Source organism: Osmerus eperlanus, chromosome 25 (assembly GCF_963692335.1).
Source record: "Osmerus eperlanus chromosome 25, fOsmEpe2.1, whole genome shotgun sequence".
Classification (NCBI taxonomy): Eukaryota; Metazoa; Chordata; class Actinopteri; order Osmeriformes; family Osmeridae; genus Osmerus; species Osmerus eperlanus.
The window spans coordinates 7124061-7152053 of NC_085042.1; the positions used below are offsets into that span (position 1 = coordinate 7124061).

At 50.6% G+C, this 27993-nt stretch overlaps 1 protein-coding gene across 6 annotated transcripts; it reads right to left on the reverse strand.

The window, feature by feature from the left end:
• Positions 1-4005: 4005 nt before the first annotated feature.
• Positions 4006-27942, reverse strand: fgfr1a (fibroblast growth factor receptor 1a). 6 transcript variants are annotated; one of them, XM_062451765.1, is made up of 19 exons: positions 27617-27941; positions 27242-27382; positions 23674-23851; positions 17874-18128; positions 17642-17728; positions 16829-17001; positions 14484-14607; positions 13193-13383; positions 12508-12658; positions 9575-9765; positions 8990-9135; positions 8240-8361; positions 7173-7283; positions 6180-6370; positions 5907-6029; positions 5675-5745; positions 5434-5571; positions 5182-5287; positions 4006-5074 (listed from the first exon to the last, which is right to left on the reverse strand). In XM_062451765.1, exons 1-19 carry the CDS (start codon positions 27698-27700, stop codon positions 4898-4900), a joined length of 2760 nt encoding a protein of 919 aa, XP_062307749.1. In that variant the 5' UTR covers positions 27701-27941; the 3' UTR covers positions 4006-4897. The 6 variants fall into 6 exon arrangements, with proteins under 6 accessions (XP_062307749.1, XP_062307748.1, XP_062307752.1 ...); XM_062451764.1 differs by having other exon boundaries at positions 8990-9134; positions 9568-9765; XM_062451768.1 differs by lacking the exon at positions 12508-12658 and adding an exon at positions 11527-11671 and having other exon boundaries at positions 27617-27938.
• Positions 27943-27993: the final 51 nt, after the last annotated feature.

Consider the following 27993-nt stretch of genomic DNA (forward strand, 5'->3'; position numbering starts at 1 on the left):
TCGATCTGGTGGGATAGGGGCGGGGCAATGCCCGCAGGCGGACGCTTTTTGTGAAGACGCCAAAGCGACCAGACACGGTCGGCCTCTGGTTGTTTCACGTCCCCTTCTCAACCTGATCACACCCGCAGAACTAGACCCTATAAAACACCCAGAAATACACACTCACTTTCCATTTTCTTTTTACAACCTTTAATAACAACACTTCAAACTTCAGAGCACCTTCATAAAGTGCTGGAATGCAGTGCGTGCCTACAGAGACCGGCTTGTTTATTCCAATTAGAGCTGACTCTCGTTGAACTCCCTCCACTCTGGGTTCACCACGCTCTGAATTAAAGATGGTGGACACACGGCATCGTGTGCATTGTGCTTCCCGGCAGTCCTTTCAACACCAACATTATATTTGTCCGAGCACAAAAACACCAAAGCGTTGTGCGTGGTGTGTGGGAAGAGGGAGGTACAGGGCAGGAACTAAGGAGACAATAGTTTGACGTTCGCTGAGTGACAGGCCCTGCTCTGGGCTTGTCCCATCTGTCAGTTCGGTCCCAGTGAGCTTGCAGGGCAGCGGGGATCTGTCACGCCCAGAGCCATCCAACAGACAGGGGACCCAGCCCTCCTCGCAGAGCCACACGTCCAAAACGACCAAAGGGCAGGGACTACCTTGGAGCCTGTCAGTTCAGATACAGAACGCACTTACATATTCAACACAGTCTCCTGGCTGCTGAGATTCCTGTTTTTTCCTCCGGTGTTTGTGTGCGTGTGTGTGTGTGTGTGCTATTACAATAAAACAGGATTTGATATTCTGTCCCATTCAGCAAGTTGTGTTGCAGCAAGTCAACTCCACCCAGTACCACAGTGGTCATGGTGGAGAAAGGACCAGACAAATCCTCACTGAAGAGGGCGGAGAAACAACCCAAGCAAACAATGATTTCCATTTATAACACTGTCATTTAGAAATGTCAACAATTTTTTAAGAACTGAAAAGAAACATGTTTGTGCTGGTTAGTTCCAACACCCCCATCCAGCGTGATACTGTCTGGGTGGAGTTAAACATTGAAGGAGTCGACATAGTGAGCTCCTCGGATCTCTGTCTCTCTTTCTATTTCTCTCTCTCACTCTCTCTCTGACTCTCTCTCTCAGGGGTCGGCCCAGCTTGTGGAGGACCTTCTCCAGGAGCACCAGTCAGTCTCCTCCACACAGCAGATGGAAGCTGGCCAGACTGGTATTCATGAGTCTCTGTATTGCCCTGCTGTCTCCTGTCCCCCTCTACTCCTCATGTACCACCCCCCCCTTTCACTTCTCTCCTTTCTTCCCATAAATAATCTGCTCGATTGCAAAGGTGGCAGTGTCAGAGGCGCACAACAACAGGCTGATGTCACCAGTCCCCTCAAGTACAGGCTTTAATAAGCAAGTGCCCCCACCCCCCCTCCTTGCCGCCACCACTCACACACACCAACCAACCTCCACCACCCACCCCCACCTCTACACACACACACACACACACCCTCCCTCACCACACCCTCTCAGGCTTCCACTCTCCATGAAGGCAGAGTAATGCCCCCTGACTGACAGAGCGTCACCTCAGAGGGGTGCCTGCGAGGTGAAGGGCAGGGCATCTGTCAGCACTGACACGCCACAGAGTGTGGAAAAGAATGGAGGGGGTTTATCTGTAAACATGGAGCAGACAGGTGGGGCGCCCACCTGAATAAATCAAGTCAACTTAAGTAAACAAGGAAGTAAGGTCATTCGTCAGGGCCGTGGGCAGGACTTGTGTTGAGACATCAATAAGCATACCAAACCTCTAGAATCAGTAAGCATCCATAATCAGATTTTCCTCTGGCCAGTAGTTTGTCTTTGTACATTTTCATAGACCATTCGTCAATAATTAGATACGGTTTGCTTTTTACCTCCTCTGAACTATGCCTCAATTACCAATGGCCAACTAGCCCCATTGTTACACTGCCAAGGCAAAGTTAAAGATTTGGAACAAGTTGTGATTTTGTATTCTCTTAAAACTTGTACCTGTAAGGTAGAGAGTTATTAGTAGAACACAGATGATATTAAGGTAACATACTTCAAACAGTCCTCGACGACCTTTGCCCCCAGCAATCTCTTCCTGGACCATCTGTCAGAAGTGATAACACCCTCTCTACCTAACAGCCACTTCCTGCCTTCTCTCTGGTCCATTATGTTGTCATAGAGCCGTTTCCGAGGTCCACTCCATTTCCATACAGAGTCCTTCATGGTCGCCGCAGTCACCGCGCACACAAGCAGCTTTTATAGGGACACGTTTCCAGGGATCAATACAATCCCTCCCCAACAACAACATTCAGAAGAAGGTTTATTGTTGATGCTCTCAGGAACCAGAAAGGTGAGAGGCTGTTCTCCGCCTGTGGGGTTCTTGGCAGGTTCTCTGGGCAGTGTGGGAGGTAATGGAACAACAAAGATGGTGATACCAAACTAATCTATCTCCTGCATCCTATTCCCTCCAGGCTATTTCATTTGGGCGTTTTGGTCAGCGTACCTCAATTCACGAGGCCAAAACGTATTTTCACCACACTCCCTTAAATAAACCTGCCTGGAAATCCATCTTGCACCCCTCCATGCTTTTTCTTCTTCCCTACTGATGTACAAACTAGCTTCATTGGCCCCCGCAGTAAAAATCCAGCTCTTAAAAAAGGCAAACAAAGAGGTTTTCACACTGTGTGGCCGGCTTTAGCCTGTTGCGTGGAGACGGCAGTCCAGGTGATGCATCAATCCGTGGCAGACAGCCAGCGTCGGGCGTGGGCACCGGAGCCTCTGATGGATGGAGCCTGAGAGCTGGTGCTGCAGCCAGAACTGGCCGGGCACTTCCCCGTGCAATAAATTACATGTTTACGACTTAGCGGATCCGCGAAATAGCGGATGATTCTTCTGATGTCAGCAGCGCATTATCATATTTGATCGCCCCTGGTAACCTGTGTTAAATGGGTATGAGATTGAAATGGCTGTCGGCGAATCTCTACGAACAATGATTTACGTCACAAACACGACAACGTCAAGATATTTATGGACCCGTTTATTAAGTTCTTTCAAACTCTGAAAGCTTTAACGATTTGTTTTCTTGATAGCATTTTATTTTATGTAATCCTTTTTACAATGACATATGTGCTCTGCAAACCATTACCAGAAGTTGTCTGACAAGTCTCCTGTTTAAAGCCTTTAAAGGATCTGTTCATTACATGGCATGCACAGTAAAAGTGCATTCTGCTTTATGAAGCTTATACAAGCACGGTTAACAACCACAAATTATACAGTTGTGACCATACTTAAAACAAAAGGACCAATCATGAATAGACAAGATTCTGGTGCAGTCCACAAATGATGACATTAACACACACACACACACACACACACACACACACACACACACACACACACACACACACACACACACACACACACACACACACACACACACACACACACACACACACACACACACACACACACACACACACACACACACACACACACACACACACACACACACACACACACACACACACACACACACACACACACACACACACACACACACACACACACACACACACACACACACACACACACACACACACACACACACACACACACACACACACACACACACACACACACACACACACACACACACACACACACACACACACACACACACACACACACACACACACACACACACACACACACACACACACACACACACACACACACACACACACACACACACACACACACACACACACACACACACACACACACACACACACACACACACACACACACACACACACACACACACACACACACACACACACACACACACACACACACACACACACACAACATCTCTCACTGACACACACACACGCACACTACAGCATGGATTTTAATAAGGAAAAATGGCTGCCTTTTTTAACGTTTTTTACACAAGCCTCACACACTAAAGAATGCAGTTTTGTTGTCGTGGGAAAGAAATGTGCGGACCTGAATACACGGAAAATTAATACGTATTTCCTAGGGTCGTTAACCAGTACTAAAGAGAAAAGCAAAGCTGAAATGTCAAATAGCAAAAAACTGGCCAGGTAATCTTCAATACAATTTCATGTAGCAATGGCCCCTATGGACTATATGCAAAAAAGAACAAAACATTAGCATCCTTGTACAAAAACAATAGTAAATCAAATATGGTAATACAAAATAAGGGTAAAGTGTAAATATATATTCATATTTATAAATTTCTAACTGTATTTACAAGAAGATTGTAATTTAAATGAAACAAATGGATCACCGCCCTAACATATACAAGATATGAATGTCTCTTGATAATATATTCTGAAAATTTGGTCTTGGAAAACAAAACGCTTTCATACATCACCGACAAGCAACAGTTGGAAAAATACATCAGACACAATAACAGGCACCTAGATCACTGTTCTACGTTTCCTCAGTAGAACTCTCGTCCTGTAGAACTCTCGTCCTGTAGAACTCTCAAGACGGGAGCAGACAGCAGGGCTCTGTCCTGCTCCAGTACAAGGACAGAGAAAACCCATCTCAGCGATAGAAAGGGCCCCCGAAATTTTTTTTGAAAAAGAGACCACACAAATATCCACTTCAGCCATGAGGAGGCAGGAAACTCCTGAGTCCTTGTAACAGGCTGCTGTGAGAGTTTCAGAGGGGGGGAGGTGGGGGGGGGGGGTGGTGGGGGCCTCCAAGCCCCCTCTCTCTCAGAGCACCAGTGTTTAGCTTCATCTCTGGGGGCCGGGGTGAGGCGGGTGAGGGGATGGTGTGGAAGAGTCCAGCCCAGCTGCTATTGGAGGAGAGGGGGATGGGAGAAGGGAGGGAGGGAGGTGAGGTATCAGCGCTTCTTCAGGGCCACGCCGTTGGAGTTGGGTGGGAACTTGGGCAGGCAGGGCTCCTCTGCGGCAGCGTCGTGGGAGAAGACCGAGTCCTCTCCGGAGGAGCAGGTGGAGCTGCGCGTGTCGGGGTAGCTGGGGGAATACTGGTCCTGGGGCACGGACAGCTCTAGGTACTCCTAGACACACAGACACACACACACAAGCCTGTGGTTAGATACGCTGGCTACATGTGAACTCGGAGGCTTTCTCGTCGTCCTGCTGGGAGGAGCGGGTGTTTCCTCACCTGGTTGGCCGTCATGGCCAGGGTGCGGTCCAGATCCTCCACCAGCTGCTTGAAGGTGGGCCTCTGGGAGGGCACTGCGTGCCAACAGTCCCTCATCATCATGTACCTGCACGGGAGGGGGGGAGGGAGGGAGAAAACGCTAATGTGAGAAGGGTCAAAAGGACCAGAGAAGGGTCTATGGGTCTGGTCTATAGCTAGGTCTGGTCTATGACTGGGTCTGGTCTATAGCTAGGTGTCATGGCGGCAGCTTACAGCTCGTGGGTGCAGGTGGAGGGCTTGTCCATGCGGTGACCCTCCTTCAGCAGCTTGAACAGCTCCTCCACAGGAACGCCCGGGTACGGAGACCCCCCCAGGGTGAAGATCTCCCACAGCAGCACCCCAAAGGACCACCTGAACACACACACACACACACAGGTTAAGACCCAATCACACAAGTCCAAAGCCCTCGTCCCTGTATTCCAGCAACCGGTCGCAGCTTCCTGTCCATACTCACACGTCACTCTGATGAGTGTAGATGCGGTCAAATAGGGCTTCTGGGGCCATCCACTTGACTGGCAAACGACCCTGTTGGTTAAAAAAAACAGACAGAAAGAGAGCGAGCGAGATAGAGAGAGAGCGAGCGAGATAGAGGATCACTGGGTTAAAAGCTAGATCACCATGACCAGTGCCTACAGTGTTAGTGAAAATCGCAAGCGCTCAACAACCAGCGCTACTGAGGTCCTCACATTGGTGGTCTTCTTGTAGTAGTCGATGTGGTGGATGTCTCTGGCCAGGCCGAAGTCGGCGATCTTCATCACGTTGTCTTCGGTCACCAGGACGTTACGGGCCGCCAGATCTCGGTGTATACACTACACGCGCGCGCGCGCACACGCGGAGAGAGAGATGGAAAGAAAAAAAGATAGGAGAATGAGCTTAGTTCAGTTGAATCCCTGGATCTGGGTGAGGTAGACCAGCGTGTCTCCAGGAGGGAGGCAGCTGTGGGACCGGCCCGTCCTCACCTTCCTGGAAGACAGGTACTCCATCCCCCGGGCCACCTGGTAGGCGCAGGACACCAGGTCCTTGATGGACATGTTCTCCACGGGCACCTGGTCAGGGTTGTAGCAGTACTCCATGCCAGGGGGCCGGCGGGCACGCAGGTATTCCCTCAGGTTGCCCTTGGAGGCGTACTCCACGATCACGTACAGCGGGCCTGCCGAAAAGGAACACGTTCTGATTGGTTTGGTCGCTCGGACGCGACCTGTTACCACGGCGCTGGACGGAGGACAACGAGGGGGGCTCGACTTCGTTCTCACTGGACAGGGGTTTCATTCCAGGTTGAGAAGTCATGTGGAAGACTTGAGTTATATTCTGACAGCTGTGTGACCAGTGGTGCCCTACGTCTAATGGTACTGGGGAAGGGGGGCTAAGGGGGAGGAGGGAGGGGGTAACAGCAGGGACTGTTTTTACCCATGACCAATTGTCATGGGTAAAAACTGCATTACAAATTCAGCCATTAGGACTTAACGTGCTGTAACGGGGGACAACTCGATTTCAAAATGGCTTCCTTTTAAATGCAAACGTGAACGTTTTTCAAAGGGCAGAAACTGTGAGGACTTCCATATGGGTCTGGCACATGAGAGGAACGGAAGACAATAACACACACACACACACACAACAGGCGGAACAGAGAACAGGTTCCCAGAGTGTGTTTAGCAGAGTGGACGCTAATGTTGCTCTCCTTCTGCAGGAACGAGAGCCTGGTGCCAGCGCCTGTCAGGGGGGATTTGAAAGATCTGGCAACCCTGGTAGCAGCTGTGGTCATCTCAAACTGAGAGCTCGGAAGCCGATGTCAGAATCGCTTACTCATGCTATTACACACACACGCTCGCGCACACACACGCACGCCTCCCCATTTGTGATAAAATCAGGCCCGGCCTTTTCTGATTCAGCTCACCAACACGAGAGCCCAGGAAACAGCTCAAGAAGCTGATCAGGGGGTCAGGGGGACCTACCGTCCTGCGTGCAGGCTCCCAGCAGGTTAATGATGTTCTTGTGCTTGCCAATCATCTTCATCATCTCCATCTCCGAGATCAGATCTGACAGGTCTTTCTCCGTAGCGTCAGCTGAGCAGGTAGAGAAACACAGCGTCAGGACACACGTTCATCAACCCTCTGGTGTTCAACAGTAAAAGAAAGGGTCCCAATGAAACCTTGTAAAAGTAAACGTGGCTAGGCCATAGTGCGCTTTCCCCAGGGGGAACATTGGGCTTAAGTGGGTCAGTGATGAGAGTAACACACACACACACACATCCTGAGTAGCTGGGAGGAACAAGTGTGAACAAGACTAAAACTTCTGGGAGGGATCCGAGCCGCTAGCACTGCCTTGCTTCCTTGATATTTTACAACTCAAATAGTTTGCTTTCTCGTGCCATAATCTAGGAGTGCAGAGTGTGTACTTTCAGAATCTCTTCAATGCATCGGAGAGACAAAGGGGGGGGGGGGGAAGCAGACATCTCTGGGGAGAGGCACTTAGAAAAGCACCAGGCAGTAAACGGCTCTCCCTCGCTCTCCAGCGTTTTATGAACCTTGTCGTATAGCCAAAGTCAGCGGCTCTCATAAATGTTTTGCTCTGGTCTCTCATTTGTAGAGTGGCCAGAGTTCCGGTCACTAGCTCGGAGTGCGTGTGTTCACCTCGACTCGTTTGTGTGATTGTGTGCGTGTGTGGTCATATCAGTTCCTCTGGGTGTTTCGAAGAAGTTCAGGGTACCTCCAGTCTGACTGAGGCTCTTACTAAATATAATAATCATAATAATGTATCCGTTTACATTTTCGACCAAAGCGACATGCAGTACAGGGGGAAATTTGAACCTGTGCCCTCTTGATCTGCAGCCAAGTGCTCTAACTACTGAACTGTACCCTCCCCTAAATAAGGGCTATAACGCCTCGAGTAACAAACCCCTTTCAACATAACCGTCAAAGCCAAGCCCTTCCAGAAACGTCCAAATCCAACCACCACCACTAACACACAGAATCTGATCAGCATCACTATGACAAACGGGTAAGAAAAGGGGCGGACGTACATTTCAGCATCTTGACGGCCACCTTGGTCACTCGGTTGGGCTTCTCCTTGTCCAGGCCCAGAGCCTCGGCCATCACCACCTGGCCGAAGCAGCCCTCTCCCAGGTGTTTGCCCTGAACCAGCCTGGAGACCAAAACACCACTGACGTCACTGCTGTATGAAACCAGCCTTGACCATGATTTGAACGGTGGTGTAAATATTATGCATCATCGTTTATTTTCCATTTCCATTTGTGACAAGTACAGGTACATGGAATTCTCTCGTCCTTCCCTCCTCGACTGTTTCCTAGCAGTCTATCCTAATCAGGCGGTTAAGTGACAGTAAGTGACCAGGGACTGTGTAATCATGGTGGTGTGCTGGTGTGTTTTCTGCATCTCCTCCAGAGCTGAGAGAGGAGGAGGTGGCAGAGGAGGGAGGGGGGGGGGAGGAGTGGGGAGGGGGGGAGGAGTGGGGAGGGAGTGGGGAGGGGGGGGGGAGTGGGAGGAGTGGGGAGGGGAGTGGGGAGGGGGGGGGGGGGAGTGGGGAGGGGGGGAGGAGTGGGGAGGGAGTGGGGAGGGGGGGGGGAGTGGGAGGAGTGGGGAGGGGAGTGGGGAGGAGTGGGGAGGGAGTGGGGAGGGGGGGGAGGAGTGGGGAGGGGGGGGGGGAGGAGTGGGGAGGGGGGGGGGGAGTGGAGGAGTGGGGAGGGGGAGGAGGAGTGGGGAGGGGGGGGGAGTGGGGAGGGGGGGGGAGTGGGGAGGGGGGGGTACGGTACCTGTCCCTGCTCAGCTCCCAGCGGGGGTCCTGGGGCAGCTCGTACTCAGACACCCCCGACAGCATGGGGGAGCCGCTGGAGGAGAGGCGGGAGGGGCGCACCAGCATCACCCCTGAGTGGAGGGAGGAGCTGGAGTCCACGGACACCTGAGGGGGGAGGAGGGGAGCCTCACATTACTCTCTCGTAGAGGAACACGGGCACAGAAAGAGGACGAGCGTCAGAAGGGTGTCCAGAGTGGACGGAAAAGTCCGAACATGAGCGTGGTAAAAGGAAAATGGCTCATTAACCGTGAACCTGGTTTCAAGACAGGACAGGACTATGTGGTGTTTAAACATACCCACCTGACTCACCTCATGGACTCTCTGGGCCGGGAGGGGGGGTGGGGGGAGGGGGGGTGGGGGGAGGGGTCAGAAGCTCAGCGTGTTAAAATGGCATCACCTCATTGCAATACACATTTTCTGCGTGCGTGTTTGAATTCACTAGACGGAAACGTTCCCCCGGTGCCGAGGGGGGTTATAGAAGGACAGCAAGGGGGGAAAAAAAGGTGTAAAAAGATTTTCAAACCCCCTATCTACTTTCTGTTACCTGTCTGCGCAGCGGGATACGCTTGGCCAGCTTGTGCACGGCCAGCTGGCTGTGGAAGTCGCTCTTCCGGGACGAGCTGCGCATCTTGAAGAGGATGGCCACGGCCACCATGACGGCGATGAAGAAGAAGCCCACGCAGTAGATGACCACCTCCAGGTAAACGTGGCTGGGTTGGGTGAAGCGAGGCACGGCTGGGTGAGGGGTAACCAGGGGCGATAGGGGGAGGGGGGGGGGGAGGTCAGGCACACGGGGTCAAATGAAAAAAACGCTGGGAGGTCTGTGCAATCCAGACCCCCCAGGTACAGCGACACATTCAGCAATCACGCTACGCAGCACAACACACACACACACACACTGTACGACACGCCACTCCCCAGCAGGGACTCTCTCAAGGGCGCTACAAAACACGGCATTCAGACGCGTTCACAAAAGAGCACTCGGTCGCGGTATGAAAAGCAGAGCCTGGGACATGTCTGGCGCGGAGGGGGGGGCTCCGACTCTGGTGGCGGCAGCACTGTCGCTTCTTACAAGCGGCGGGTTTCACTCCACGTTCTCTGTCAGTGCGACTGTCAGCACTCCTAGACCCTGGTGTCGTTAAGCTGCCGTCTGGACACATGCTACGACCTGCTGGCTTAAAAGGCTGGGACCCACAGGACTTGCATAAAGGCTTTGACGATTTGAGGTGGTCTAGAAGTGGATCCGAGGTCCAGATCATTTGGAAGAGTTCCAGAGGAATTTGGTGGGGAAATCGCGTGGCGGAAATGCGGTGTGGGGCAGTAGTGGGGTGTAAAGGCTCTGGTTTTTATACGGAACATCACTCACACACACACACAAACCACGCTTGAAACACAACTACTGCACATCAATTCCATCACAAATACAGATCTTCTCATTCACATGGCATGCCACAAGGTATACAATAGTACGTGTTAAATCTGTTTCAGTAATAACTGCTCCTCTTAGTGGAGTTCTCCCATTCTGAGCTCTGATGAGGTCTGAACTGTGTTTTGTAAGGATTAGTCATCACTGTGTTGGTTGTTGGTAATAGGCTGTCTATGATTCAGCAATAAATTGACCTAGGCCTTTCAGCAACTGCCTAATAATATACAAATAGTAAATTGACATGGAGTCTCCTTATTGGTAATAAAATTAAGGAAGGTGGAATTGTTTTTATATACCCTAACACAACCTTCATCAATCCAATTCAGATGCTTTTCCTCCCTTGGGTGAAAACACCAACAATCAATAGTGCCACAACACCGCCAACACAAGTAAACTGGCCTTGTGTTCAGAGGTTTAATGACGAGCAGCAGGATAATTGGCCAGATGCCCATTCCCACCGTGGTGAATGAGGCATCCGCTGAGACCAGCCCAATTATCAAAGCGAGGCGCTGTCTTCACAGCAGGATATGACATCACGAATACATGTCATCCGTCATGCTTGTCAGAAAACTTTGTATGAAATCAAATGTAAACACCAGTTGGAAACCAGAATGGGAGACACAGATAAGAGAGAAATGCAATCAGCGTTGCCAAACAACCAGCTCCAGGCTTCTATTGCTCACTACCTCAGACAAATAGGCCACAGTCTGGCTTTCGGCTTTTTGGATTTAAAGGTTGTCAATAAACAACGTTCTGAGAGATCCGGAGTCTGGGAGGTTGTTTGGCATGTGCTGAGATTTCAATATACACAGAGGTAGTTTTATTCATGGATTGTGCTACCCAATCCACAGAGACTGGATGGGTCAGAAGCCATGTTGAAAGAAAGGAAAGGGGGGGGGGGGGGGGGGTTAGTAGCTTTCTCTCACATTAGAGCCTGGGGTGAAGAACCCCATTCTGACCAATGTGGGCGATGAACAGCAAGGAGACAGAGCAGGGGGGGGAGGAAGGACAGTTAGATATATTAGATAGACGAGGGGGGGGGAGAGAGATAGAGAGAGAACCACTAATACCTTCGAACACGGTCAACCATGCAGTATGATGAGAGAACCCGATAGAATTGCCCGCCAAGCACGTATACTCCCCAGCATCATCCAGAGACACATTTCTCAGCTGCAGAACTTCCATTTCCTTGTCCGTGGTGTTAAGGCCCGCAGTCTAGAACAGAACAATGGAAGGAGAACCAACAGATGTCCCCGGAAGAGAGAGAGAGAGAGAGAGACAGCCATGAGTATAAGAGAGTTCCGACAGGGACAGACTGGAGATAGGAGGGGACGGAAGGCAGGTGGGTGGGGGGGGTGGGGGGGGGGGTCCATGCCCCCCTCCACCTTTCAGTCCAAACACCATATAAACCCCAGAGGACAGGCGGCGCTGAAAGAAAGGGCCGTTCAGGCCTGGTTAGCGGAGGTGCTGGTTAGGTAGAGGCCGCGCCGGTTAGACTGTGGCGGACCAACACCAGACATGACACGCCTCCCCATCTCCTCCTCACATCCCGACATGCAGGATGCATGGAGAAGTCCCCATCAGAGCTCACACACACACACACACACACACACAGTCTGGCCACAAAACACAGAAGGAGGGAGAAACAGAGAGGCAAGAGTAAGACGGCTGGAAAAGAAGCCTGTGTGTGTGTGGTGCAGTTAAGAGGGAGCACAGGACTGTGAAGGGCAAAGGAGTGAAAGTAAGAGGAGCGGATGGCAGGAGAGGCCCTTGTTAGGGAGGGGAGCGAGGAGAGGCACAGGGGCAGGAATGCAGAAGGAGTCCAACATAAACCTTAGCCCCCAAACACTTTCAAGCGCTCTGCTGAGAATTTTCCATCGCGTCATTTACAGTCAGGAGCACCGAGGAGGGACAGAGAGAGAGAGAGAGAGAGGGAGAAGAGGAGCTGCTGAGATGGTCCCTACATGGGGCCCTAGCTCTCCAGGGGGCCCCTAGGGGCCCCACCTGCCTGAGGAAGGGTGTAGGGTGCTGGGCCGCTGCCGGGCAGTTACCTTGGGGCTCATATCTGGTGACGGTCAGCCAGGCCGACTGATTGGCCTCCCCTATATAATTAGACACTTTACATATATACTCCCCGCTCTCCTTCTCGGTCACATTGTAGAGAGTCAGCACCTGAGTGTCCGAGCTATTGACCCCAGAGTGCTGGAAACAAAAACAGGTCACGCACAAGCACACCAAAATCTGTTAGTTACATTAACTAAATGAAGTGGGGGGGGGGAGGAGGAGAGGGTGGGGGGGAAGAGGGTGGGGGGGAGAGGGTGGGGGGGAGAGGGTGGGGGGGAGAGGGTGGGGGGCACGGTATTGAATAAGACGTTTCGTTTGTCAGCACGGGGTTCCATTTTCCTTTCACGAGGGGTTGAAATGACAGGGCGGAGGAAAGGCCTTGTTAAACCGAGGGATCAAGTCTCTGCAGAGTGATGGTGTTCACCCTCGACTGGCAGCCTGTCCTCAGGAGATGAATGAGGATGGCATAACAGGAAGTGAAAAGTATCCAGACTAACCCAACAAAGAGCTGAACTTACAGTTAAAGAACTAAACAGTTTAGTTGACATCCAACACTACTCAGTTGCATTACTGACTACATCTTTTTGACTACATACTTCATGCTAAAAGGCTACGTGTCGGGGCTGAGGGGCGGAGTCAGGGCTGAGGGGCGGAGGCGGGGCTAGCTCGTACCTTAAGGACACGGACGTAGGGGTGGCCGTCGGTTCCCAAGCGGCTGCCGTTCACCTCGATGTGTTTCAGCCACTGGATGTGAGGCTGGGGGTCGCTGAACACCTTGCACTCAAACTCCACGTCACTGCCCACCACTGCCGTGCGGTTGGCTGGAAGGCCGGCCTGGAGGATGGGCCTGTGAGGGGAGCGCTCTGAAACACACGCACGCAGATACATACACACACACACACAGATACATACACACACACACACACACACAGATACATACACACACACACACACACACATATTCACAGATATATCCACACACAGAAACACACCCACACATAAACACATACACAGATCAGTTTGATACAAGATGATGCCTAAAGTCATAGAAAGACAATTGCCTTTGTGAAAAAAATACATCACAACTTTCAGACAGCGATGTCACAGCCAGGGTAATGGGTCTTTCAGTCTAATTGCTGCCATTAGGCCTAAAATGTAGGAATTACACTGCTGCCATGAGAAAAGAATGTTGTGCCGGCGCCGTTCTGATGACTGATAACTCGACAAAACCACGTTTGAGAACGCTGCATTTGGCAGAGCTACACATGCGGTGAGCCTGTTTACTTTTCAGCTCAAATTGGCACCTGGAACATTCTAGCACCCATTCACCGGCTCTGTGACTCACAATCAGAATCAGAATCAGCTTTATTCGCCAAGTAAGTTTACACAAACAAGGAATTTACTGTGGCAGGAAGGTGCAGAAGATAAACATAAAAGACTAAATATAAAATGTAGAAAATGTACAACAGTTCTAAGTAATTCTAAACAATACTATACAATATAAAATAAGATGTAAAATAAGATATGCAGTGTGATAGGTAAGCAGGGGGGGCCGAAACACCAGGCCAGGAACAGCCCCAGAGGACTCTGCTGTCTGTGGAAGCGGAACTTTGATTTACAGAACCGCTGGTGCGCAAGAACCTCACAGGGAACATCCCGGAGGGGATAATCACTCCTCTAAATCCCTTCATCCATCAGGCCACAAGTAAACAATCTCCCAAATGGAGTTCTCTTCTGGTCCTCTGGTTTGAAGGACATCTTGAAGCTAATTAGTTCGGTTTGGGTCTCCACTACGCTAAGACACACTGAACCAATGACCCAGTGCTGTGACGCCGTTCTAGAACTAACACGATTCTAGAACCATATTAGTATTATTTGTCGGGGTGTTTGGTAAGGACAGTAGCAGGAAGTGGAGGAGGAGGAGCAGGAAGTGGAGGAGGGAGAGGAGGAGGAGCAAGCTTACCCACGACATCCAGCTGGTAGGTGTGGTTGATGCTGCCATGCTGGTTCTCCACCACACACGTGTAGTTGCCCTTGTCGGAGGGCACCACAGAGTCCATGATGATGGTCCACATGTGCTCTCGAACCTGCGAAGGTCAGAGGTCAGAGCGAGAGGGGGTATGAGGAGGTGTGGCACCACAAAAAGTCCATGTGAGGACACTTCATATGTGAAGGTACGGTTACCCCACCCAGGATGTAGTACAAGTAGCAGGCCAGAGAAAACCATCTGGACCAGTTATATCTCATCACAATCTACAGCATTTTAACTTCCTGAGAACATATTACATTTATCCTGGTAGTAAATTTGGGGCTGATGTGTACAAACGTCTCGTGCTGTGTCATGAGATGAATCCACAGTCTTGGTTCTGGAGTGAGGGTTTCCCTGTAGCCTGTCTGACCCCTCCTACAGCCTGTCTGACCCCTCCTACAGCCTGTCTGACCCCTCCTACAGCTCGTTCTGTCGTTCTCGGGAGGCGGGTTGTACGACTCCAGACAGACACTGCAGTTTCCTGCGGGGGCCTGCCTTGTTACCCCCTCCGCTAATGTGCCGCAAGCTCGGCTCTTTGTATTTATGTTATGATTTTTTTCGACAAATCTGCCAAGACCGGCAGTGAATGATTAAACTCCCAGAGACCGCTCGGGCCCAGAGGAAACATCAAACGGCCACACGGGCCCTGGCGTACAGCGGCCCCTCACTCAGCATCGGAGAGACCCGAGAAGGTGGGAGGAGCCGAGGCCAGATGTGGTGGAGCTCGGCTAAAACAAGCACGTGGTCTTGCCCCTCTGCGTCGCTCCCGTCTCCGTAAGTTCTGACCGTATGAACAATAGAACCGTGGTTGTAAAAGTGAGGTGTGCGTGTGTGTGTGTGGGGGGGGGGGGGGGGTGTTGGTAGACGTTCCCTGGCCGCCGACTCGGACCTTTGCACCTTGACTGAATAAACAGCAGCCAGATGGTGGCGTGTGCTGGCTGAGCCGGGGAGAGCAGGGGAGCAGGGAGGAAACGCCTTAATGTGTCCCGGCTGGAGGGGGGGGGGGGGGGGGGGAGGCTGGCCAACACCTTGATGGGGAGACCAGATGCAGGAGGGGGCTGGGGGAGACAAGCCCCCTGAAAACATCCTGATACGGCCAGACAGTATCAGATGGGGTGCAGGGGGAAGCCAAGGACTCAGCATGCAGATTCCATCCTTCTCAAGAGGATGATAATGGTTCTTCTCCACGCTCAGAACCGACAACCGGTTGAAATCTTGACTGATGCCAGTGACACTGACCCCCCCAAAAATAACTTTATGACAGCAAACCTGTCAATAACTTTGTCTATGTTTAACAGTGAATATGATCTGACAGTACGTTTGACAAAAACGTCCCAAAATCAAGAACTTTTCCATGTCAAATATGCGTTGGCTATATCACTGTCAGTCGTGGCATCATTGACATTATTAAACAGCGGTACATTATCAAGCTGAGACAGCGAAACAAGCTCATTCATTTTGAACCGTGAAGAGGTTTCCAACCATGCAGCAAAAGAATGCACACCATTTCCAGCCAATCAGAATCGAGTATCCACCCAGGCCATGGTATAATATGTAAGAGGACTCATTGCTTTCGGACATGTTTGCAGGCTTCTGTTTCAGTACAGCGAACTGATCCAGGTTGGCAACAACAGACACCCAGCCCAGGTAATGAGGACATCCAGGGGTGTTCCACCTGGACAGGCTGGCTCGCCCGGCCCCTCCCTTCGTGGAGTAGGGTTTCATCTAGCATTGTTCCCCCAGCGAGGTGTGAGTTTTGCCTCTTGGTTTCCACTGGCTAACTTTGCGGGGATAGGGAGAGAGCTAGTGTGGGGATGAGATCTCCAGCATATCTCCGTCCACGGTCAGGAGCCTGATTCACTCGGGGTCACGGGGAACTCAAGGGACCGTCTGGGGGTCCTTAGAGAGGAGGGCTGTTACGACCCCTTTGTATCTCTTGGGTAGGGGAGGAAGAAAGGAGCCTCCGATGAAGCGAGACTGTGGTGATATGATGGGAAGTGAGTCGTCTGTCTATTTTTTTTTCATGTCAGACAGTCAAATATGACTTCCAAAATAAATGTGAAAAGTTATAATCAAAATATATTCACAGAAACTCAACGGGTGTATTGTGATACGAAGCTTCCAGAGGCACAATAGTTTGTTGCCAATGCGACACACTTACGAAACCATACTACAATACAATACTGTATTTAATATACTGATTTGGCAGTTGCTTTTATCCAAGGCAAGGTGCATGTTGGGAATTTGAACCTGTGACCTCTTGAGCTGTCGTCATTTACCTTGAAACCTCCAATGCGCTGGTCTCTCTTGAACTCCTTGCCGTTCTTGAACCACTTGAGGGTGGGGGTGGGGTTCCCGCTGGCCTGACAGCGGAACTTGACGGTCTTACTGGCAGGAACGGCGTGGAGCTTCTTCTCCATCTTCTCTGGCTGAGCCCACTGAGGGGCCATCGCTGGGACAGAGACAGGGAGGGTACCGAGAGAGGAGGAGGGAGGGAAGGAGAGAGAGAGAGGTACAGGTAGAGAGAGAGGTAGAGGTAGAGAGAGGTAGAGAGAGAGGTAGAGAGAGAGAGAGAGAGAGAGAGAGAGAGAGAGAGAGAGAGAGAGAGAGAGAGAGAAAGAGAGAGAGATAGAGGGTGAGAGGTAGAGAGAGAAAGAGGTAGAGAGAGAGAGGTAGAGAGAGGGAGGTAGAGAGAGAGAGCGAGAAAGGTAAAGAGAGAGAGCGAGAGAGAGAGGGGAAAAAATGTGGAAGGAGGGAAGGAAGGAGTTAGAAAAGGAGGGAGGGTACACGAGAGGCAGCTAATGAGTCCCTTGTTGAAGGTCACGGTCAGGGGTAATGGGCTCCCGTGACCCCCCCCTCGGGCACAGGCATGACGGCCAGTCAGGCGAGCACGCCTGGCTGCCTTTAGAACGCCCCGCAGACTCCAGCGCCGAGCGGTAAGTCACCGCCGTCCGGACATTCCTGCCCGCTGTCGGAGCGACATTAACAGGGTCGATGGAGATGTGGCTCCTTCATCGGCACGCCCGGGGGGGGGGAAACGCTAAGCGGCTATGCTAATGTTATGGCCGGGCGGGGTCAGGTGAGGTACTCACGTAACAGCTGACTGCTGGACAGCTTGGCTTCCTCCGAGGACGACTCCTCCTCCTCGTCTTCGTCCTCGGACGAGACGTGGACGTCAACTAGGGGGGGGGGGGGGACGACGAGAAAGGGGAAAGAGGAGACACGAAAAACGATTCACATCCCCAAAACCAGGAACTTATGAACAAAGACTCAAAGCTCAAAAAGCGAATATAATACGTTCTCCTTGTCGGTCGGGTCAGTCACCTGAAACGTTGACGGAGAAGTAGAGGCTGTGGTTCCCGTAGGTGGTGCAGACGTACAGGCCGGAGTCGGCCGGCTCCACCCCCTTGATCTCCAGCGCTCCGTTGCGCAGGTGCGTGTGCTCGCCGTCCAGCACGGCCGCTTGGTCCTTGGTCCAGTTGGCCGCCTGGGGGGGCGACTCTGCCTTGGCCGTGCAGCTCAGCTCCAGGCGGTCCCCGGGGTACAGGGTGTACTGTTCCGCCTGGGCCTCCGGGGGCACTGGAGGGGGGGGGGGGGGCAGCACGGCAAAGGGGCAAACGTCACAGCAGGACACCAAGAGGGGGAGGAGGGGGAGCATGGAGGTCAAACAATCTGCTTCCCAGGGCGACGGGAGTCAGAAGTTAGTCGAGTTGCACCGCAACGTCAATAAGCCATAACTAGACTCACACAGTGTAAGGGCGGGCCTTCGCACATCATAAGATCCAGTGAGCCGAAAGTAAAGGGAGCCGTCCACAACGTCAGACCACATGTCGCCTTCCCATCCCAGAGACGGGGTCACAGACAGGCACGTCGCCTTCCCATCCCAGAGACGGGGTCAGACAGACGGGAACGTCGCCTTCCCATCCCAGAGACGGGGTCAGACAGACGGGCATGTCGCCTTCCCATCCTAGAGATGGGGTCAGACAGACGGGCATGTCGCCTTCCCATCCCAGAGATGGGGTCAGACAGACGGGCACGTCGCCTTCCCATCCCAGCGACGGGGTCAGACAGACAGGCACGTCGCCTTCCCATCCCAGAGACGGGGTCAGACATACGGCCGTCTCTCTCTCTCTCTCTCCATCCCCCCTCACACCAGGCTTATTGAATCCCACCCCTGGTTGGCCTCGCGCTGAGCGGAACACCAAGCAGCGCCCGCTCCCCCTTCCCTTCCCCAACACCCCCTCCCCCCAACCCCCGTTCCCCCCTCACCCATCTCTCCCCAAATTAAATCGCTTCCTGAATTAGTCAGGGGCCAATCGCCAGGCTGGCAGGGAGCTCCTTGTGAGAGGAAGGTGGAATTAGATTAGAGGAATGGATCGGGGGCGGCTTCACGTAGCTAGACACCTGAGTCCCCTCTTCAGCTACTGAGTCTGGGAAAGGCAGGGAGAGGGGGGGGGGGGTAGGGGTGGAGGGGGGGAAAGGGGTGTAACCCGATTACGCTGACACAATGTCCATCAGGTGTCGTCTTTCTGTTTACGGAGGCCGAGCGCGTCCTGAGATTCTTCCTCCGTGCGTGCGGGGGGGGGGGGGGGGGGGGCGTGGTGCGTCCGCCATCGTTTCCACGAACGCCGTCTGCCTTCAACCTCCTTGCTTAGGCGTGCCGCAGGATCGATGTCCGCACGCCCAGTAGCCCACGCTGACAGCCTATAATCACTGAGGGGGGCTTTGATATGATAGGTTGTGAAGGCGGGCGGAGAGGCACGTCGCTACGGGCGCCGACAAGTGTTTGGAAAAAATCTACTGACGGCATCTAATGTCCCGAAGGCTGGGTATGCACGGTTTGTGTGCGTGTCTGGAACATAAACCGGGCTGTCCGTCCAAACAGAGAGCACAGCCCTGGCGGCATCCCCTCAGGACAACATGAGCAAACCTGATCACAATAATCCCTCCCTCCCGTCGAAAACAAAGGGATCCAAACAATGAAGGGGAGAGCGGGGCGTGGGGGGTGGGGGCGAGAGCGTGCGCAGGAGAGCGGGAGAGACAGAGAACTGGATAGTGGGAGCTGATATGGTGTCTCCACTACAGATATCTCTATACTGGAGATGTATAAGGAGAAAGAGAGACGGACAGATAGACAGGCAAGAGACAGAAAGAGATGGACTTTGAATGAAAACCAAAGTGAAAAAGACAGAAAGTGAGAGAAAGAGACAGAGAGAGAGACAGAGAGAGAGAGACAGAGAAAGAGAGAGAGAAAGAGAGAGAGCAAGCGAGCGCGAGAGAGCCTGCAGCGGCAGGTTCCAGTGCCAGTTGCCATAGTGACCCCAGTTGGGCCTAGTAAAGGTATTTCCTGGATCCCATATGTCTGACAGCCCCTTAATCCCAGCAGGAAGGAGGCCAGGGGGTAGGATCAACTTTCTCCTCAAAAACAAAACCAAAGAGAAGGGGGACAGGAAAGCAGGGGGTGCATTTAGGGAACCATCCAGAAGAGACACGCGGCTTCAAACTGAAGCTCTCCTTGCGGTGTGTGCGGGCCATGCAGTTTGTTTCCCCTTCTCACCCTCTAAATGTTGATGTCACTGATAAGGCTATGTCAACATCCCAGCTATTTATCTAGCCCACAGACATCCCATAAAGACCCAGTAAGAGCTGTAAAAATGGACCTGATGCTTTGGCAAAGGCCGTCTTTTTTGTGTATGAGGTCCAACACCCGCTCCTGGAGTCACTCCACACCTAACACTTCCTACTTATGAGTATATTATACTTCCAGTTGGGTGTGTGTGATCATACAAGTCAAAGAGCACGATATTACAAGACTTAAACTATTGCTCCCCCACCATTTCCTGTTATAATATCACAAGGTGTGTAGAAAAGAAACAATTAGGTGAAACTCCAGTCTGTCTATGAGGAAGTTTGTTCTTGTAAATTCTTCTTATTCTATGATGGGATTAAGACAGATTTGGGACCGTTTTTTCAGAGAGCAACCCAGCTGGAATAGTTTGGCTCTCATGCATCCTTTCCAAGCAATTGAGAAAACAAATAGTGATTGACATCCCTGAAAATCATCCTAATCACACAAACCATGAAAGAGATTTAGTTTCGAGAAGTAAACTTGCAACCCCAGGTTTTGCGGGGTTGGAGGAGTGGGGCTTAGTGTGTGTGTGCGTGTGTGTGAGGGGGGGGGGGGGGGCAGGGGGTGGCGAGTTCAAGACAGACTCCAAAAACAGAGCGTGTTGGCGGCAGTTTCTAGAACCTGCTTAGGCTTCAGAATAGGAAGTAATACGCTGTGTGAACGACCGTAGAGATTTCCTGGTCTGGCTGGAATGATGGTGGACTGCTGCGCTCTGCGACAGGCAGAGCACAGACACGGCACATGCGAAAGTACTAAGGATGCGCGTTAAATCAGCGACCATATTGAAATAACATTTACTATAAAACGTACAACTTCCTTGTATTTTATTTTTAAAGGGAAACCCAGACATAATATTTCATGGCGTTTTCAAGCTGTTTAAATCCATGTTCTCTTTTTTTAAGGCTGAATTCTTTAAAGTATTGAACTTTTTAAATACCCCTAAAACTACGTTCTCACATTAGCACATCCCTGGCAGAAAGAACATTCTCAAGATGAGTGGGTGGAGGGGCAAGAAGAGGGTCTTCTAGAGGCACAATAGCCACATGGCCTTTTCTATCTCGCATTAGCATTGTCAATGAGGCGACTCCCTCTGTTGAAAACTACTGCAAGGCAGAGCCAAAGTCCTACAGGGGGAAAAAAAGCACACTGTGCTTTAGAACAGTCCTTCACGACTACCATAGAGTCCTCAGCCTTGTAAGAATGCCATGGTTACAGGTGTTCCATAGAACAGGACGGCCACAAGCCCGGCCCTTCAATCCACTCCCCCCCCCCCCCCCCCAAGCCCCTTCTCAAGGCCCAGAACCGGCTCTCCGGCTCCCAGGGCCCTTCAGTGAAGAGGCAGGGTCACTTCTCCTGTGACTGACAGAGCTGCAGGGCTCCAGACAGGAAGTGGAGCTAGGAGCCAGAGGGACTCTCGATGAGCAAGGTTCCCATGGGGACCTCTGAACGACTCCTCTCCTTTAGAGAGTTCACTCTTTCATAAGGTTTACAATAAATGAATATGTTGAGGGGGGTGGGGGGGGGAACGACACAGGTCGCAGTCAGAATATCCTGCAATTAAAAATGTAATGGTATTTAATTGACTTAAGAGTGCTTGTCAAACTGTTCGCATGGCCAAATAAAAAATAAAAAAATATGCAAGCTCATGATATGATCCTTGAATAGATATCAGGCTTTAAAAAATGTGAAGCAGATGGTAACTGGACAGGCGTTTAAATATTTTCTCAAGTGAACATAGGGACAAACAGAGAAACCCACCAAAGAGACATGCATAAAACATGGCTGTTTCCACGTCATTTAGCAGTTTCGTTTCCCCGCCCCAAGACAAAAGGAATGTGACCAAATGCTTCTGCTGTGGTTGTCTGTCGACAGCTGAAGCCATCAGTCACCCAACGGGGGTGCGGAGGAAAAGTGATGCATACCCAAGCAGTGTTGGGGGTGGGGGGGGGCGGGGGGGCGGGGGATAAGCAGGGGAGCGCATAGATAGTACCTGGCCATTTGGTGATTGAAAACCGGGCTGTAGAGACAATGCATCACTCTCCCCACCCTGCAATATATCCAAGAGATTCGTCCGTAAACCAATCCACTTCTGCGAAACCCTATCTCTGAGGTGTGGGGAGGGCTCCAACTAAAGATCTTCTTTTTTTTTTTCCTTCTCTAATTTATAGTTTCCCTGTCAGTTCCCTTTTCTCTCAACGACAACAAAACCCTCTTCATTACAAAAGGGCGGAGAGGAGAGGGGCAGGGTCTGCCAGGTAGAACTTCCCTTCAGCCACAGATGGCCACCATTTACTCCCCGCTCGCCTCGGTTCAGGGATAAACACAGGCCTGCCTAGTTTATTTTAAGACTTTCTGCCCAAGAGAGACCCCTTTTTCATAATTACAGTCATTATAATACCGGGGCTTTATCATATTCCTTTTGTAGCGTTCCACTTCCGACTGCTGGGTGTAAACATCCCAAGGCTCCTAGCCACAGGCCCAGGCAGCCTTCGGGCTACACTACTGGAACACGGCCAAGTGATACATTTTTCCGGATTCAATTTCACTGCCTTTTCTGGGTTCCCCCCCCCCCAACTGAACTTGTGTAACCATTCGGGTGCCTTTTGGCAGGCAATCCAGTTGAGCCTTCTAGCCTGTTCAAGAACACAGAGACTGTGTCTAAGTTAGGGAGGGGAAGGGTTGTTGTTAATAAACAGGTAAATTACTGTTTTGGTTGAAATACCCCTCTTGCTTCCCCCATACCTAACTATACATACAGTATGATAGTTCTTCAGTTTCCGATGTACTACCAGTAAACCAACACAAGACGGCCAAAGTCAAGCTGCTTCCAACATAAAGAAATCCACCAGCCAAAATCTCGACCATACTTTTAACAACGAACAGCTCAGTGAAAACACTGTTTTTTTGCTCAAGGAACTATCCTAGTGTAACAGATTTTAGGCAAGCTCAGCTAATCCAACATTCAACGTAGGATGCTGGTCTGGAGAGGCAGAGTACAGACACACAGAGACCAGACGCACAGAGACACCGCCTCTCATTACTCTACACCGCCACAAGCAAAATGAACTTCAGCAGTGTACGGAGATGGAGCTCTCTAGACGTGAAGTCATATACGTGGGCCATAGTTTATGTCCCTAACCATGTCTCATCTCTAAATTCACGCACTGGAGGGGAAAAAATAATAACATACAGCTGATTCATTTTCAAAATATCTAGAAGAGGGATTGACGTACAGGAAAAGAGCGAGTCTACGTGGAAGACGTAGGAGTCAGGTGGCTGAGCGGTTAGGGAATCGGGCTAGTAATCAGAAGGTTGCTGGTTCGATTCCTGGCCGTGCAAAATGATGTTGTGTCCTTGGGCAAGGCACTTCACCCTACTTGCCTCGGGGGGAATGTCCCTGTACTTACTGAAAGTCGCTCTGGATAAGAGCGTCTGCTAAATGACTAAATGTAAATGTAAGATGGAGAGCTCCGGGTGAAGGCTCGGGGGTCTTACCCTCGTTGATGACGGCAGGGCGGGCCTGGGCTGGCTGGACCTGGGCGAGCAGTCCGAGGGCCAGCAGAGGGGCCCACACCAGCATGCTGCTGACGGTGCTACAACTGCTCACCACTCTGAGACAGGAACTCCATGACGACTTGTGGGGCCTCAGCACTGGGCCGCTCACGATGACAACCTGGAGGGGGGGGAAACAGACACCAACCTTTAATGGGTCATTCGAATTTAAATTAAATTAAATAGCGGTTTATTTCCTATACATTTGAACACCTGTAGGAAGAGCACCTTCTTTTACGACACGGAATGAAAGAACCTGGGGATGTCCAACTTTAATTAAGAATCTAACAGACACTGGGCCGCTATAACTGGCATGTCTGCGTTCTCGTTAATCCACAAAGAACTTTTTAGATCGTTTGTCTTTACGGCTTAAGACGCCGTAACAGTTTACACGGAAGGTCATCTATGCTGTAGCAGAACACCTCCATCTCAAAATGATAAAGTGACAAGGAGGAATTCCCAGAGGGCCCGGAGGGAGACAGAAGGGCAGCAAAGGGTCACACCAGGGATCTAGAGAGCGGGGGAGCTAGGGGGTGTAAATCGCAAGTTTCATCATGATGCGATCCTACACACAAGGAGCCAACAGTTTTAGTGAACAATCCGATGACACCGATAACTCAAAATGAGCCGTAATGCAATGGGAACGTGTAAAAACCTCCTTTTTCTTGGCTGCTGCCAGAACGCTGCTTTGACGTAAGGAGCTTAGATGTAAACCCTAGTGCGCGAGCAACACTTTAACTGGCGGACAGCAACAAGCTTACAAGGTAAGAGTGTGTACAGAGAGGAATCACGCAGGCCATGTTGAGTCTGAAAACAAACACGGATCCATCGATGAATGTGTCACATTAACGACACCGGATTGTTTGCCGTTTGGTTGATGCAGTGACACATTCCTAGAGGAAGCGCTAGGCTATGAGTATGGATGTTTCTCATGACATTTCCTGTCTGGACCACTGAGGTAGGACCCTCCTCCTGTGGGGCACAGACCACTGGGGTAGGACCCTCCTCCTGTGGGGCACAGACCACTGAGGTAGGACCCTCCTCCTGTGGGGCACAGACCACTGGGGTAGGACCCTCCTCCTGTGGGGCACAGACCACTGGGGTAGGACCCTCCTCCTGTGGGGCACAGACCACTGGGGTAGGACCCTCCTCCTGTGGGGCACAGACCACTGGGGTAGGACCCTCCTCCTGTGGGGCACAGACCACTGGGGTAGGACCCTCCTCCTGTGGGGCACAGACCACTGGGGTAGGACCCTCCTCCTGTGGGGCACAGACCACTGGGGTAGGACCCTCCTCCTGTGGGGCACAGACCACTGAGGGCAGGGCTGTGTGTTCTAAGTGGGCACGGCGCTGCGGTCGACCCTCCTGTGTACATCTGCTTGCACCATCACTCCTGTTGCATCTGGCCTCCGAGATTAACACTTTGCCAGTAACCCTCATAATCCCCCCTGAGGAATTTTTCGAAGGACCCAAAACGAAGGCCTGTTACGCGACACCCTTGTAGGGAGGCCGGCGAGACATCGTTTCCACACTCTGAGATCTATCACCTAACAGTTGGTTTTGGACCCAACCCCAACGTGACCCGACCCCTAACCCCCATTTGCTCTCATGCCTGTCAAGTTGGGGTGGAACAAATGCTTCTTGTAAGGGGGTTTGTTTCAGAGAACACATCATTACTGAAGAAGAAAAAAAAAGCAGAGAATCAACTTTAAAACCACTCAATCTGAGAAACGGCAAAAAACAAACAAATGGCTGAACAGTCATGCACCAGACCCTAACCCTATAGTAGTTTGGGATGAATAAGCTACGGTGGTTACCCAATGAGTCACTACACTCGAGGTGGTTGAGTCACTTATATCGTCATCTACTTGAAAGTTGTAGCTGCTATGGTCTAGAGCCAAAGGGTAAAAACCTGTGACAAACCAAAAGGAAATGTCTCATGATATTCATTCACAAACTAGAGACACCGTCGGATAACCTTGATGAGTGTGCCCTCATGAAAAACCAATTGAATTTCACTTTTTCCAAGAACGACGACTTGTTCCGGCAGCTGAGATGAATCAGGAGGTCCTCGGGGCTGAAGACGAGCGGTCATCACAGAGACTCAGCGCCTGGTCGGGCTCCAGGAATCCACTTCTGCTGCCAGACAGAAGACGAGCCGAAAAGCATGCAGCCACAACCACGTTCCCTGGGCTCCCATAACAACACGGCCGCTGAGACAACAGTCCAGCATAAGGGCTGATTAAACAGCACTGTGTTTGAGCTGGAGGCACCAAGCCTTCCGTAACGAGACCCAACCTGCAGGGGTCATACAGCAGGTCGCTGTAGCCTAGTCCAAATCTAGAAAACGGGGATGGGCAGGGTCCTGTTCGTTGATAAGGATTAAGACACTTTTTTCCCCTCCTTGGGAGTACAAAGAGATTCAAGCATGGCCCCATAATTACTGTTTGCTGCCATCCATGCATAAAATTCCTCAGCTCCCCTGTTTGATTCTGTGGCACAACCCCAGTCATTCCTCCACTCCCAGAGCAGTCTGTCTGTGCCTACAGTACTAAGCTCTGCTCTTGTAGTGCTTCGACTTACTAGAATACTTATTACAATACTTACTCTGTCTTTCTATTCCACCTAAAATATGTCACCACTGTTTCAGGGAAAGTTTGAAAGTTCCAACTGGTAATGTTTACATGCAATCTATTGTCATGAAATAAACTGGTCTAGGACTACATCATGTTTTAAGAACTGTCACAAAACTTTCTAATTGCACAAAAAGTCTTCTAAGATGAGACATACTGAGCTAATGTCATATTTCACTACAGAATACAGACTATCATTAATTTAAGCAACAATAAGTCTGCCAATCCAGACGTCTGGTAAATTAGAGGGAACGAAAATTCCTCACTTCCTCTTCTGCAGACTAATTTAAGAGGACTTTTTCCTGATGAACTCTCGGTGGAGATGGCGCTAAACTCCACATTTCATCTTCTCCTTCACTGGCCGACTGATTAAGATCCGGGATTCCCTAATCATTGTAAACGATAACGGCAAAAGGCTCGTCTAATTTCACAAAACCTGTTTTATCTTGAATTATCAGAGCAGAAAGATTCATTAAGTGTTATGTGATGAGGTTGATAAAGACCAGCAAGCAAATAAACGGAATGCAACGTTGATCGGAAGTTATGTGCGTTGAAGTGGTCTCCAAACATTGTTTTGGGAATGAATGCCAACAAACACCATTTAAATTAAAACAACGTTTGTAATGTAAATAATTGATACAACAAATCTTGGTTTGCCAAACACTGAGTCTCGAATAATTAAAACCGCGTTAAAAAAAACTTGTTTTACCATCTATAGTCCTTACTAAACAAGATTCATTTAAACTACATTACATCCTGAGTATGTCTATATTTTTATTCTTCCCAAAACTGTAAACAACATATGTAAAAAGAAAAAAAAAAAAAGAAAAAACATGTTTTATAAAGATAGCCATGCCTGCACCTTGAAACGAATTTACCTTGTCTGAGGGCGACGGAACAGCCAGCGTAGAAAAATGTCGGACTCCGAGTCTGAGATTTGATGGTAAACTTTTCACAAAAAGATAATAGATATCCAACAGTATATCTCCCACCGTAAAGTAGTGTGAATGGCGTTGTACCTACACATGAAACATTTAAGCTAACTCAAAACCTCTATGCATCTTTAACCTACTAGTTCGGAAGAACGACAAAAAGAAGCGCAAGAAGAACTGCTAGCTAGCTTACTATCAAAAGAATACTTGATTCCCTTGGCTTGGAGGGGAAAAGTATACTACTTGACCGCAAAAATATTTGGGACATGAAAGCACAGACAGACTTTTCAGAATTGCCCACTAATAAATGCATCGACCTACTGGCTGTCTTTCCAAAGATGAGAATCCCGCAGCAGCTAACAGTGTATATGACCCACGGCAGAGCACTTCAGTCGGTCGTTTCATGCGTCCTGACAAAAAGTAAATCGGTCCTCCAAAAGTTAAAGTGCATCAACTGACCGTTAACGATATATGCAAGAATGGGTCATTTCTTTCTTTGATGTTCAATTGTAACTTTTTCAATCATAGTTTGTTTTCGTCGTTGGGGCAAATTACTGTTTTCAAACAACAAGATTCCGTACTCGCGGATGCCTCCCCCACTAATATCGCACAGCCTGGTTGAATTTCGCAGCAGATGGAAGGAACCCCTGCCATCCGTAACACCTCTGTAGAAGAGGGTGTACACGTTTTGTATCCCG

Bases quoted from the DNA above. Each gene is read 5' to 3' on its own strand.
- fgfr1a (XM_062451764.1), bottom strand. From the start codon at position 27,700: ATGAAACGACCGACTGAAGTGCTCTGCCGTGGGTCATATACACTGTTA. The intron at 17,002-17,641 runs GTGAGTACCTCA...TCTCTGTCCCAG, and splicing joins GTCCAGCAGTCAGCTGTTAC to CGATGGCCCCTCAGTGGGCT. The intron at 5,288-5,433 runs GTAAGCTGCCGC...CCTCCCGTGCAG, and splicing joins TCCACCTGCACCCACGAGCT to GTACATGATGATGAGGGACT.